Source organism: Chaetodon trifascialis, chromosome 11 (assembly GCF_039877785.1).
Source record: "Chaetodon trifascialis isolate fChaTrf1 chromosome 11, fChaTrf1.hap1, whole genome shotgun sequence".
Lineage (NCBI taxonomy): Eukaryota > Metazoa > Chordata > Actinopteri > Chaetodontiformes > Chaetodontidae > Chaetodon > Chaetodon trifascialis.
In genome coordinates this window covers 20,867,501-20,880,000 of record NC_092066.1, presented here as the reverse complement: position 1 = coordinate 20,880,000, position 12,500 = coordinate 20,867,501, and the positions used below count along the sequence as shown (strand labels likewise).

The following is a 12,500-nucleotide window of genomic DNA, read 5'->3' as shown; positions in this document are numbered from 1 at the left end:
TGTGGTTTTAGCTTTAAGGGTTAAGAGACGGATCAAAACTGGTCAAAACTTAGTCAGCGGAGGCCAGTAAATCCTGACTTTTGGCCCAAAAACACTGGGTCATACCTCTCCCATCATGGATCTGGTGTCTTTTTATCAGAGCCTCCCTGCCTGCTAAACACCTGTAATCTTTCACACTCTTACACTGCACATCACAGAACGCGTATAAAGGAAAAAATGCATTCACTGTACTTCCATACTTCTGTGCCTCTGTCTCATCATACATTCCCTCCCTGCTGTGTGGAGCTATGCATCATGTTTCTGTCTTGTGTTTTCCTTGTCGTGCTCTTCTGCCTTCTTGTGCACCACTTTGTAAATTCCTCTCTCAGATAAGTGACATATAAATAAGGCTTCTTATTCTTATTATCCACTCATCCATCCATTGAAAAAGGAAATCCCTTGTCTACCAAGGCATGCTGTCAGATTAGAGGTCGTGCTCAATTCAGTTTCAGGCACATTCCTCCGTGTGTATGTGCGTGTGTGTGTGTGTGTTTGTGTCCGAGGGGGTCTGGAGTGCTAACAGGGTCTCAAAGCAAACATGACAACCTTGTCTCGCTTTGTCAGTGTCAAGCCTGTCGCAACGCTTCGAGAAGCTCGGAGAAATTTATCTCTGTGTTCGAGCAAAAGTCAGAGAGAGGGAAGAGGGGAGGAGGTGGAGGAGGAGGAGGAGAGGGCAGCATGGAAAAAATAAAGGAACAACAGATCAATTGAGAATGAAGAGGGGGAGTAAATGAATGAAAGAATCAGACAGTAAAAGTGTCAGAAAAAGGATCAGAAGTACGGCAACACGTGAATTGAATGTGTCTTTTATTGGCAGAATAGAGGAGAGGCAATATATTTCCATCATTCACCTCCAATCTAAGATGTCACAGAAACACATGCACCCATGCATCCATCCACACAGTGCTGGAGCATGCCTCTTTCTTTCTTTCTTTCTTTCTTTCTTTCTTTCTTTCTTTCTTTCTTTCTTTCTTTCTTTCTTTCTTTCCAGTCTTACCTCTGATGTTTATAAGTCAGCCAATTGTCGTCAAGGTGACTGCGGGTTGTCTGCACTGACAAATCAAATATCTGCACGAGCAGTTATTTCCTATTTTGCCAGCGCAACTGAACACCATGATATTCCATGATTTCCCCAGAAAATTCAGAACAAGTTCTGGTGTTACCGAATACTCCTTCCAAAAATACGTGAAATCTAAAAAATGAATGATCTGTCAGATGTAAGTCCACAGACAAAAAAGCAAGCAGACAGACATGTGAGACCAGATTCAGCGCTGCACTACATGATGTAACAAACTCACATTATCTCTTGTCTTCTCTCTCTCCAGCAGTAAGAACCCCTCACCCAAGGATGGAGCAGCCACTCCAGGAACCCCCAAGGTGAGATGAAGCTCAGCTTCTTAACATGAAACAGGTTGCCTTTATTGGGAATGTTCATTCCGGCTGAAATCACACACATCTCTCAGTATTTTCACCTAAATCAAATCTAAGCTAAACAGATGTGATCTTATTTATTCATTTATTTATTTTTTATTATTTATTTATTGCCGATAATCTTATATTACGGAGGGTGGGAGGGCTTTTATGAGTTCATGTGGTTTATTGTTTATCTTATTAATGAAAAAGTAAATAAACAAAGTTAAAAAAAACAAAACAAAACAAAACAGATGTGATCAATAAGTTCCTCGTAGATTTAACCCTTTTATTCGCATTAATATAAAGCAAAAAGAAGCATGGATTAGATGATTGAATCCAACATGAGATGTGTGCCCAGTAAGCCTAGTTAGCTTTAAAAAGATGACACTGTTTCAATGATATACAGTGTTGTTCTATACTGTCCAACTCTGAGCTGATACTCTGAGCCTCTGTTCCTCTCTGCTGCACTAAGAGGAAATCAGCTGTACTGTGGGACACACACACACGCACACACACGCACACACACGCACGTACCAGTCTCCTGTGGTCCAACAGGCAGCAGAGCCAAGAGGCACTGTACTGTGATTGTTCCAATTAGAGACACCGAGATGCAGACAGACAGAAAAGTGAGAAAAAAAGAAAAGAAAAAGACAGATCACATCAAATTTGTAGGAAGACACATTCATGATTCATCAAGTAGGCATTCCCTTATACTGCCTGCATTCTCTAACTCATCTGAACGCATCACTAGCTGCCGGACTAAGACCCGGCTTTACAGGAAAAGAAGACCTTGTACTTCACATGATCTCTAGACAGAAAAACTCTTATTTCAGAGGACTGGGGATATGATGGTGAGGCTGTGGGTGGACTTGATAGCCTGATAATATAATAAAATATAATATAATACAGGAAAAACAAATAAATGAAAAGATGGTGAGACATTTTTTTTAATATGATGATGAGTATGAGCTTCTGAAATTCCTTCATATGTCTCTTCCAAACTGCTGCATTTTGAAAAATTATTTCTTGGAAATTCAAATGATATTAAATCTTGTGCTTATTTTTTATCTTCAGGCTCCGATGTGTGTTAAATGTGCTTGTACGTGGACGTCTTCACTTTCTCTTCATGCAGATTTTTTTCTTTTTCCCTCTTAAATGAGTTTTTCCCTCCTCCTCATTTCCTTCCTGTTCCTAAAGTCAGTGAAATGAAGATTTTACAAGCTGAGTTTCACTGAAGCCACTTTATCAAACATGGCTGAAATGCCATGTTTTGTCTTCTTTCCTAACTAAAGATCATGTGAAAGTCAGATGCCCTACCGCAGAAAAAGTTCATGCGACGTACACACAAATGCAAGATAAGAGCTCTGAAATGATTCCATTTTCATTCCCACACACCTTTGGGGGCTGACCCAGGCTTAGACCGCCACTCACAGCACTGTGGGTGGGCTTGTACTTGAGAAAGGCAGAGAGAGCAGGAGCGAGCGCTGGCCTTCCTCTCCGGCCGTGACTGTGCATCTCGCCGCTGTTGTTAGTATTCAGCGGCAGGCCATGGAGAATGGAGAGGGCCAGTCTGAAGCACATGGGCCCGTTGTTGTCGTCTCCTCCCTCGTATGCACCACCCACCCCTGTTAGACTGGAGATTAACCCCAACGCACCTCCTTACGGGGTGTTCGGCCCACTTTGTGTAGCCCTTGCCGAGTTGAGGTGATTGGGTTAGACTGAAAACATGTGGTATCAGTGGGGCCACACACTCTGTGACGCACACACACGTTGGATGTGAAAGATTTAGACACGCACTTGTCCTTTTCTCTTGGCCTCTCCCCTGTGTGTTTGCAATTTCAGCATACACCTTAGATGTGTTCACATTTTTCCGATGCAAATTCACGTGGAGCGTTAAAATGTGTGGTGCTGCTCATCTGAATGTACCTGCAACCTTTTTTCTCCCTGGTCTTTTTTTTTTTGCATGTTGATTTAATTGGTTGGTTTAAAAGACCAAAATTTCAATGGAGGATCTTCACTCATAATCTCTTTGTCGAACACCGTTAAATGTCATATTCTAATGATAAAACTTAAGCATATTCCTAGAACGCCCCCAGGTAAATGATTCCTGACCTTTTTAAACCTGGGTAAAAGAGAAAAAAGACCACACACACACACACACACACACACACACGCTCACACACTCATGCAGAGGCATAAAAGCATCATGCATAATGTCCAATTTACTGTGGCAGCACTGGAGGTTGGTCATTTCTCACATATTATTATTAGATTACTGCTGTCGAGCACTTAAGCCTCTGCTCTGCCCCTTTCCACTTGATTAATAGGAGACGACTGTAAATACAAATATTTCATGGCTGCCTTGTAAAAAAAAAAAGGAAAAAAAGAAGCAGCAGCCAAGGCGCACATGAAAATATAATCACACACTCACACACACACACACACACACACACACACACACACACACAGAGCCAGGGGTCTGTCAGGTCTAAGCCTTGTAAAAAAGTGATATTGTCCTCTTTCCTTGCCGTGTTCTCTTTCTTTCACATCATTATCTGCTTGCTTCTTGTTCACTTGAGGGATTCCCTGGATTGCTTTTGTCACAGAGTGGGTTAGAAGAGGATATTGTTTTATATGTGTGTGCCTATGTGTGTGTGCGTGTGCAAAGTGAGACAGATTTATGGACGGGCGGCGTCCCGTAATGTCGGACAGTTACGCTCCTCCTTTTCAGATGTTTACCCTTCCTCCTCCTTCTTCTCCCTCTCTTTTCAATCACTCGTTCTTCCCTAACTCCTCTTAACGTCCCATAAACATTAACTCTAATCAGTGGAAGGGACTTTATAGACAAAGTCAGGCAGGTTACAGTCATCATCAATGACGTGTCGCTCTCAGCATCAGCGGCAATAACACTGTTGAAATTCTCCAAGGGTAAACATTAGACATTAAATGATTTCCTGTTGGACATGCATTCATTTGATACAGCAAAGTAAAAAAAGTCAATTTTTTCAATTAAATTTTGCTTTAAATTTAGCGCTTCCTGACATTTCAACTGCTTTCATCATTCATTCTCCACATAACAATTCAACTGCTTTCACCACTTAGACATTAACTGACATTTTGACTGCGTTCATCTCTTTCTCTTCAGCTGCCACCTCTGTTTTCACTGCTTACGCTTCAGGTGTCAGATCTTCACCTTTGATCAAAAAAAAACAAAAAAAAAAAAAACTTCTTCAGCTCTTCCCGCTCCTGCATCTTTTACTGCTCATAAACAATTAACTGCAGCTGCTTTCCATGCTCACAATTCAGCCAACGCTTTCACTGACATCGTCTTTAATGTCCGCTGACGCTTCAGCTCCTTTCAGTGCTTGGACTGCAGCTGGACCTCCGTTCAGCGCTTCAATTTCAACTGATACTCCTACTTCGTTCGGTGCTTACGCTTGAACTGACACTTCCACTTCCATCTTAACTGCCGTCTCACCATTTTTCAGTATATGATTGCCTCTCCAAGCACAACTTCAGCAACTTTCTTCAGAAAAAAATAGCCTTTCCTAGCTTATGTTATTGACTTGATATTATTGTCAAGCCAAGCTAAGGTGTGCACGGTGTTCTGCTGTAATCACTGCTCCGCTGGTGACAATAGAACGAGATCATCTGCTTACAGAAGACGTTCTGTTTCTCTCTCTGTCTCCCTCTCTAGTCAATGCTGTTGTCGGTGCACATCAAGCGTGAGGGAGAGTCTCCCGTGGTCTCGCCCCTGTCGTCTGAAGACATCCACCACTCCGACAGATACCAGGTCACACTCACGGACACACACGCACACATACACACACACACAGACAGAAGGGCTGAACAACTGTCAGTGTCCCGTTTGTCCCATAGGTCACTTATCCGGATCACTTTCTCTGTAATTTTAGTGAGATGTGCCCTGTATGTTCACAGCGTAGCGTTTTAATACTGCCTGTCAACTCCACATTATCACATACTCTGTATTACTAATAAGAGATAATAACCAATGAGGTATATGTTCAGTAATGACCAAAAGAACTACAATCATCCTGAGGAGTGAACATGTCAGAGGGTATTCTCACCTGTCAGCCAATCAGGGTGAAGAATTTTCAGTGGCAGTGGTATAATAATAATATGATAATATAATCCTAAACACTCCACTCCTACTGCAAATGCTATATTCTGTTTAGCTTAGCAATATCCGGCTGTAGTGTAGTCACAAGGCCTGAATGATAGCACAGATTAAGCATGCTTCACATGCTGACGTTCCAAACCTAGTTTTTTAATATACGGTGTGGTTTATTACATGCAGCGCACTTTGCTACTCATCCTGTCTGAATTTCCACAAGCAGCCGTCATTTGGAGATTTCAACTGTCAGTGTTGTTGTCTCTGGTAGATGGCACATTTTGAACATCAGTGACGTAGTCTGTACTTTGCAGAGTTCGTCATTAAGCTGCTTTTTATTGTTCAGTGCTGTATGCGATTCTATGCTGTGTGCAATGCTTTAAGATGAGATGATATCTTTTGTTTCTGTCACACATCTGCTTAATTTGTGCAATCATAAAGCTCCCCTTCTGTTTATATTACTTTGCTGCTGATCAACCCCTGGATCAGACAGATGGGCCTCAGTGATGCCCTCCTTTCGTCTTATACTTTCATTAAGCTGACTGTCAAAATCGATTGAAAAAGGAATTGCGCTGCTTTTTTGGGATTAACTACGTTGCAAATCATGGGACTTCCAGAATGTATTGAATCAAGTTGTGACTTTCCCTAATTATGACAGATGTATAGCAGTATAGCAGAGGATCATGGTAGATTTTGGTTTTTAGGCCCTCTCAGCAGTTAAATTGACCAACAGGCCAATCTCCTTAAATCTCAGCTGTCTTTAAAGCCTCCCTGACTGCTTTTATCTCTTAAATTCATCAAAGTTTGTTCGGGTAATTCTTCTGGCCATGATGTATCTCTGGGTTAAGTGGGTTTCCCCCCTTACACCATAAAATAAGAACTATTAAGTCCATGCAGACGTTACATCCATACGTTCAGGATGACACAGCTCATAAAGACCTTATAGCGATAAAGTAGATTTTCTCATTAAGTGAAACTGCTGAAATCACCTTATATTATACAAATGATTAAGTCAATGGTGACTCTTTTTACCACCCTGAAAATGAAGCATAATGGCAGACTTTGCCACCTTCTCTCTGCCTGTCAGTCCGTCTCAGTGCTCTTTACCTCTCTACCTCTTCCCCTCCTCTAAAAACCTGACCTACCCGCAGCCATTCAGTGAGTGTATCATAATGATACGGTAGTAGTGGCGATGCGAGGCAAGTGGGCCTATAACTCAAGTGCTGGCAGGGAGGGGAGAGAGGGAAGGAGTGAGGAGACAGATGGAGGACTAGAACAGAAGGAGAAGGCCTGACTGCTTGTCAGCTCTCACTGATGGACGATGGGCTGACGGTGAGTGGACTGAACCGCCGCCTACTCACTGTTGCCGTGTCAAAGAGAGGGCATCCATAACTGTGACTGGGGATGCTTTAGTCAGCATATAGCTAAAGACTTACAGGCCTTTGGGTTTGAATCCCAGTAGACCCGAGGTGCTCATTCTGCAAGAGACAGAGGTGGAGAGGACGAAGAAATCTGACCTCACTTAATCTATTTCTTAATGCCATACTTTTAATGATAAGACTATTATTCTTAATGATACAGAGAATTTACCCCAGGCATCCTGAACTACCCAAGACCCCAAATGTTCTACATTCAGTTAGATAAATGGAGAATTTAATTGTATGCCACAGTTGCCTGTGGCTGACCATAACTGACTACATTTACTCAAGTACTGCACTTATGTACACTTTTGAGGTACTTTTACACACTTTATACTTCTACACCACTACTTTTCATAGGGAAATACTGGGCTTTGTACTGTAATCTACTTTGCAAATTCCACAGAAAAAAACATATAAGATAAAAACACAACCTATTACTCAAGATCAAACCAGTGGTTCAATCTTTTTGGCCTTTGTGACCCCTTACAATAAGAGCTGTCTGAACGGGGAACCTGTGACATTTGAGAATCTGACATTTGGTAAAAATCCAAAAAATACAATTCAATTAAAAATTAACAGTCTATTAATGTAATATATAATAGTTACAAGGGCCATTTTCTGCATAATGAGTACTTTTGATACTCTAAGTACATTTTGCTGGTAACACCTGTTTTACTTTTTACTAAAGTAGGATTCTGAATGCAGGTCTTTTCCAGCTTTTTGTTGTACTGGTACTTTCAATTGAGGAAAGAATCTGAGCACTTTGTCCACCACTGACAGTTCCTAACAGTGAATAATCTGCTGCACACACAGAAAGGGCTTAAGAGTTGAAGAAAACACCAGAAACCAAGAAACAATACTTAAGTAAAAAGTAGAGATGTTCACAAATACTGAACACAACTGTTCAGCTCAGTAACATATTTAATATATATAACATCTTGTCTTTGTATTAGTCTACACAAACAGTAGTAGTCAAGGTAGCAGAACAATCGTTGTGCATCTAGTTTAGTCTGTATGGAAAACACCAAACCCATTAATTAAAAGGGAACCGTTTAATGAAACCCGTTGCTTCCCCCTAGCGGTCGGGATTCGGAACGACATGTGACGTTTCCCCACTTCCGCCTCCAGCGCGGTCACATGATCAAAACAAGCCAACATGGCGTCAGACATGAGTGGTATTTGTCTATACGGGCGCCACTTTCAATCCTTTTCCATCCGTATTAATTTCTAAATGCGAGCCTTGGTTTGCAGTGATGAACAGTATCTGGAGACTCAGTCGGGCAGTTTACAGCAGTGAGTTTTGGCGGCTGTAGAATGAGCTGCGGGTGAAGCCCGACAGTTATGGAGGAGGTGGAAAACAAGAGAGAAGTACGTTTGTTTACAGTGCCCTGGTCTCAGCATACAACCCTTCAGCATCCAAAGCAATCTCATTCAGAAAAGTTATATTTCTACTCGTAAACATAATATAATGTTTCTTGATTATCTAATGTATATTTCTTTCCCTCTTTTGTTCCTCTCTGTTTGCAGACATTTTTACGAGTTCGAGCAAACAGGCAAACGAGATTGAATGGTATGTACACATCCTGAGTGCGTTCTTTAGTTTTCTGCTCTGGTTTAATATCATACATATTCATTTTAATCTTTGAACATTTGACAGAAAGAACTGTAAAATAAATGAACATTTTAAATATGTTGTATAAAGCTTACAGCCTATATATGAGTCAGTAAATCTGCAGTTCAGTTTGAAATGAATGATGAAATTAAAAGAAACATGATAATATCACTGATGTCAAGGCACAGGAGACATAAAAGTTTTTTATACACTGTTACCTGATGTTTAGTCATTTCTGAGAGATGTGTGGTCTGATTGAATGAAGCTTATTGTACTATTATTTATTTGTGATGCTGATCTGTCATTCGTCATTGATGATGTCAGACACCTGTGGTTTTTGGGAGCAGTGCTCCTGAAACATGTGGTGACAAGAAATATTTTGTACTGGGAGTTTTCAGTGTGTGGACCTTTCCACATTATTGCAGTATATTTTATTTTGTAATGCCAGAAGCATCTTTATTGCATGGGTTAAGCTCATTTCAGCTCTTAGTAGCCCAGAGGGCTGTTAAACAACACTTAGTGCTGCTCTGACGGTATTTTAAGAATCCACAAAGACTCTGCAATCCGTCTGGTTATAGCGTCTGTATTTCCTAATCCCTGTCGTCAGAAATTACATATCTGCTGGCTCTTTTTGTCAAACACAAGCAAAAACTTAACAATATGACTACAGAGAAACTTTTGGCTCGCATTGTAAAACACTGAGTTTGGAAGTTTGCCATTTCCAGCTAACTGCTTTGCTTAGATTAGTAAAAAGTGGCACAGTTTGGGAAACAGGCTGAAAATGTGATGTTTCATCCAGATTGTTAGAGGAGTCTTTGAGGATTCTGCAAAGTGTCTGTATTCAGCATTTTGTTTCTGGGTATTTTTTTGGAAAATCTGATCTTGGGGACGTGAATGTTGCCTTTTAACACTAGGCACCAACTGGGACTGAGCTCTGACAAAGGCTTCTGAGCTTCCAGCTTTCCTAATCACCAAGTACTGCTGCTTAGTTGAGCAGTGCTTTAAGTTACACCACAGTCCACACAAGAGTTTTTCTCAGGTCACCCATGTCAACTCTTACTGAAAATACTGTCCGAAGCAGTGTAAACCAAGAGGTGCTGATCTACTCAGTGTGTTTGTATCTGTAACAGCTGACTGTCACCACATAGGCTGTTGTCTCTGTTGCAAGAAATGTGGTGTTTCCAGTCTTGAGGCGGCAGATAAGTCAGCCTTTTTCAGTCAGAGCCCATGACAAGAGGCAGTGAAGACTTAGTTTAAACTTCGCCCTCCATTACTTTCTTTTTGCCCTCATGTGAAACTAGGAATCATTCTCATGTGGGGTATAATGGCTGAGGGGGGGCAGAGATCCCTGCCGGACCTAATTAGCAGCCCTTTCCCTTCTCTATTTAACAACGCTCCCCTCGATTAGCGTCAGGGGAGAATTGGCCAGGAGGAGGAGGAGGAGGAGGCCGTTTCTCTTTTTAACCCACCCAGCCTCACTCCCTCCACCGTCCTCCCCTGCAGTAATGGCATATCGCCTTATGTCTTCCTCCTCCTTTCCCTCCATCCCTCGCCATGGTCCCTCTTGGCCTCCTCTGCTTTCCCAGCCAGCTAAAAATTAATGTCCCCGCGCGCCATTTGCAGTTAAGAAAAAACGACAGAGACTCGGGGCGCAATGACGGCTGTTCTGCTCTGTTAAATTTCTAATTAAATGTGTGTGCGCGTGGCGGTGGGGCAGCTGTGACAGGAGGGCAGGGGAGGAAAGGGAGGAGAGGCAGAGGGAGAGGAATGGCGTGGATGTGGAGTGTAGGAAGGCGGTTTAGGCTGTCATGTCCGGTGACATCTTGTCCTTTCTCTCTTTACACGTTTCAGAAGAGGCCAAGTTTAGCCAGCTCAGCCTTCTCTCACATGCTGCTAAGCTTGTAAAGAATTGAGTTCTGTTACACTGCGTATGATCTCCAGTCAAGGCAGATTCACCTGGCATAAATATTCCTCAGGTGTTTTTTAGATTCTTCCTTTTCCTTGAAAACAGTGCCGTTATCGGTCGAGGAAACATGCTTGAAAACTTAGATGATTAGAGACTTTTAAAATTAAACTAGCATTAAAAATGTGTCTTTCTGTCTCTCTCCTTTGACTACCCATCCATTTCCAGCCCGTATAGGGAAGATGAAGAGGAGGAAGCCTGAGGAGGGGGGCCAGGTATGTCCGCTGTGCAGTGCCCCATTGGCTGGGAGCGAGGAGGAGATGAGTAGACATGTGGAACAATGCCTGATCCAGGTAGTACAATCCTGGCCCCGAACCCCGCCTTCCTTCAGTCGGACAGCCTGTCGACCTCTTCTCTTCCTGTAGATGCTGTCCAGTCACTTCTGTACATTAGTGCAGATACCGACCAATAGCAACTGTAGTTTCTCAAGCTTTAACTTCCTTTTATATTGTGGTACTGCATTCACATCATATGGGAATAACTGTGCGTGGACTCGACCATCAAAAGACACGGACATCAAAGTTTGTCCAGAATTAAAGTTTGTTCTTGCAAAGCTGTGACAAAAACATTGTTTTGAAGTCGAAGGCTTGTATCTGCAGTTTATCCCATATGACATGGTTGCATCTTGTTCACTGGCATGCAGCTCATGTATGAGCATAACAGTTAGATCTTTAGTATCCGTTGACTTTGGCCAATTTGGCTTTGCTTGCTTTAGATGTAGCACAAACAGAACAACAATGACAGCCTTTTTCTGTCAGTTCACCAGTCTGTCTTTCCTGTAGACGCTAAAGAGTAGACTACCAATCATCACCGCTCCTCCTGTATCTCACCTCACTGACTGCTGTCCATTACAGTAGCTATAGAGACACTGTTAACCTGTTTTCCAGTAGCATGCTTTAGGCGTTCACTGCTGTGCCATACCATTTGAGCTGTGTTTTCAGTGCACAGCGTGAGAGTCCTGCATTCATCCACACTGTGCTGAGACGTTAAAGTCCCGTTTTCAGCCACGGCCAAAGCTCCATTCTTCTTCCTCTTCTCTTTGATGTGTATCTAAACATTTCTGGAAGCTTATCACATTCTGCTGCAGCTTCACAGTGAAACATGTAAATAATAATGCAGTAATCTTGGACCAAATAACTGATTACTGTCCAATGCAAGTGTCTAAGGGTTAGCCTCAAAGACTTACCTTTGGCCTAATAAAATCAAGCGAAAGATTTTTGACATTTTCCAGCACTTAGCTTTTCTCTTTTTTTGAAACTGTTCCGGGTGGAATAGACTTCATTATACTAACAACAAGCACAGCAAAACAAAGCTGTTGAGGAAACTGAATTGGTTAAAAACATATTAAGTGTAGCCACAAAAAGGTATAGTACACAAGTTCAGTGGATTTACCTTTGTGTTTTGTGGAAAAGAACAGAAGAAGAAAATATTTGGTGCCGCCAATCAAGTGGTTGGGCAAAGATGATTGGGTGTTTCGTGCAGTTCGTGTCTGATTGACATTTGCCAACAGTACAGGAAGTCATCACAGCTGCTCATGGCATGGTACAGATAAAGCGTGCTGCGGAGATCTGGCCTATCCTCCACCACCACTATTTAAAACAGTAAAGTTGTGTACTTAAAGTTGAAATCTGCAAGATGGTGGTACTCACGGTGGTACCGTTGCTCTGATTAACATGTCTGTGTGTGTCTGTCTGTGTGTGTCTGTCAGCGTGAGGGCGCGTTAGGTGATGATGATTCTGCAGACATGGATGGAGAGAATGGGCGGGGCTTTGAGGAGTACGAGTGGGCGGGGCAGAAGAGGATCAGAGCTACGGCTTTGCTGGAGGGAGGCTTCAGAGGTACACACACACACACCTCGTACTGCTTTTGTTTCCCGTCAGTTTGTGACTGAGCTGTCACGGTCGTGTCCAGCCACAGCAG

The 12,500-nt window shown here is 42.3% G+C and overlaps 1 protein-coding gene across 8 annotated transcripts in view; it reads left to right on the top strand.

The window, feature by feature from the left end:
* rnf220a (ring finger protein 220a) overlaps positions 1–12,500 on the top strand; it is a 184,041-nt gene that overhangs the window by 145,818 nt on the left and 25,723 nt on the right. For 2 of the 8 annotated variants that reach the window (XM_070973926.1, XM_070973923.1), the window contains exons 4-8: positions 1,365–1,416; positions 5,150–5,245; positions 8,533–8,575; positions 10,749–10,795; positions 12,289–12,418. In XM_070973926.1, the coding sequence (XP_070830027.1) occupies positions 1,365–1,416; positions 5,150–5,245; positions 8,533–8,575; positions 10,749–10,795; positions 12,289–12,418 (368 nt within the window). Of the gene's footprint in view, positions 1–1,364; positions 1,417–5,149; positions 5,246–8,140; positions 8,374–8,532; positions 8,576–10,748; positions 10,874–12,288; positions 12,419–12,500 lie in introns of those variants that run through there. The other 6 variants (XM_070973924.1, XM_070973920.1, XM_070973925.1 and 3 more) reach the window with 4 other exon arrangements.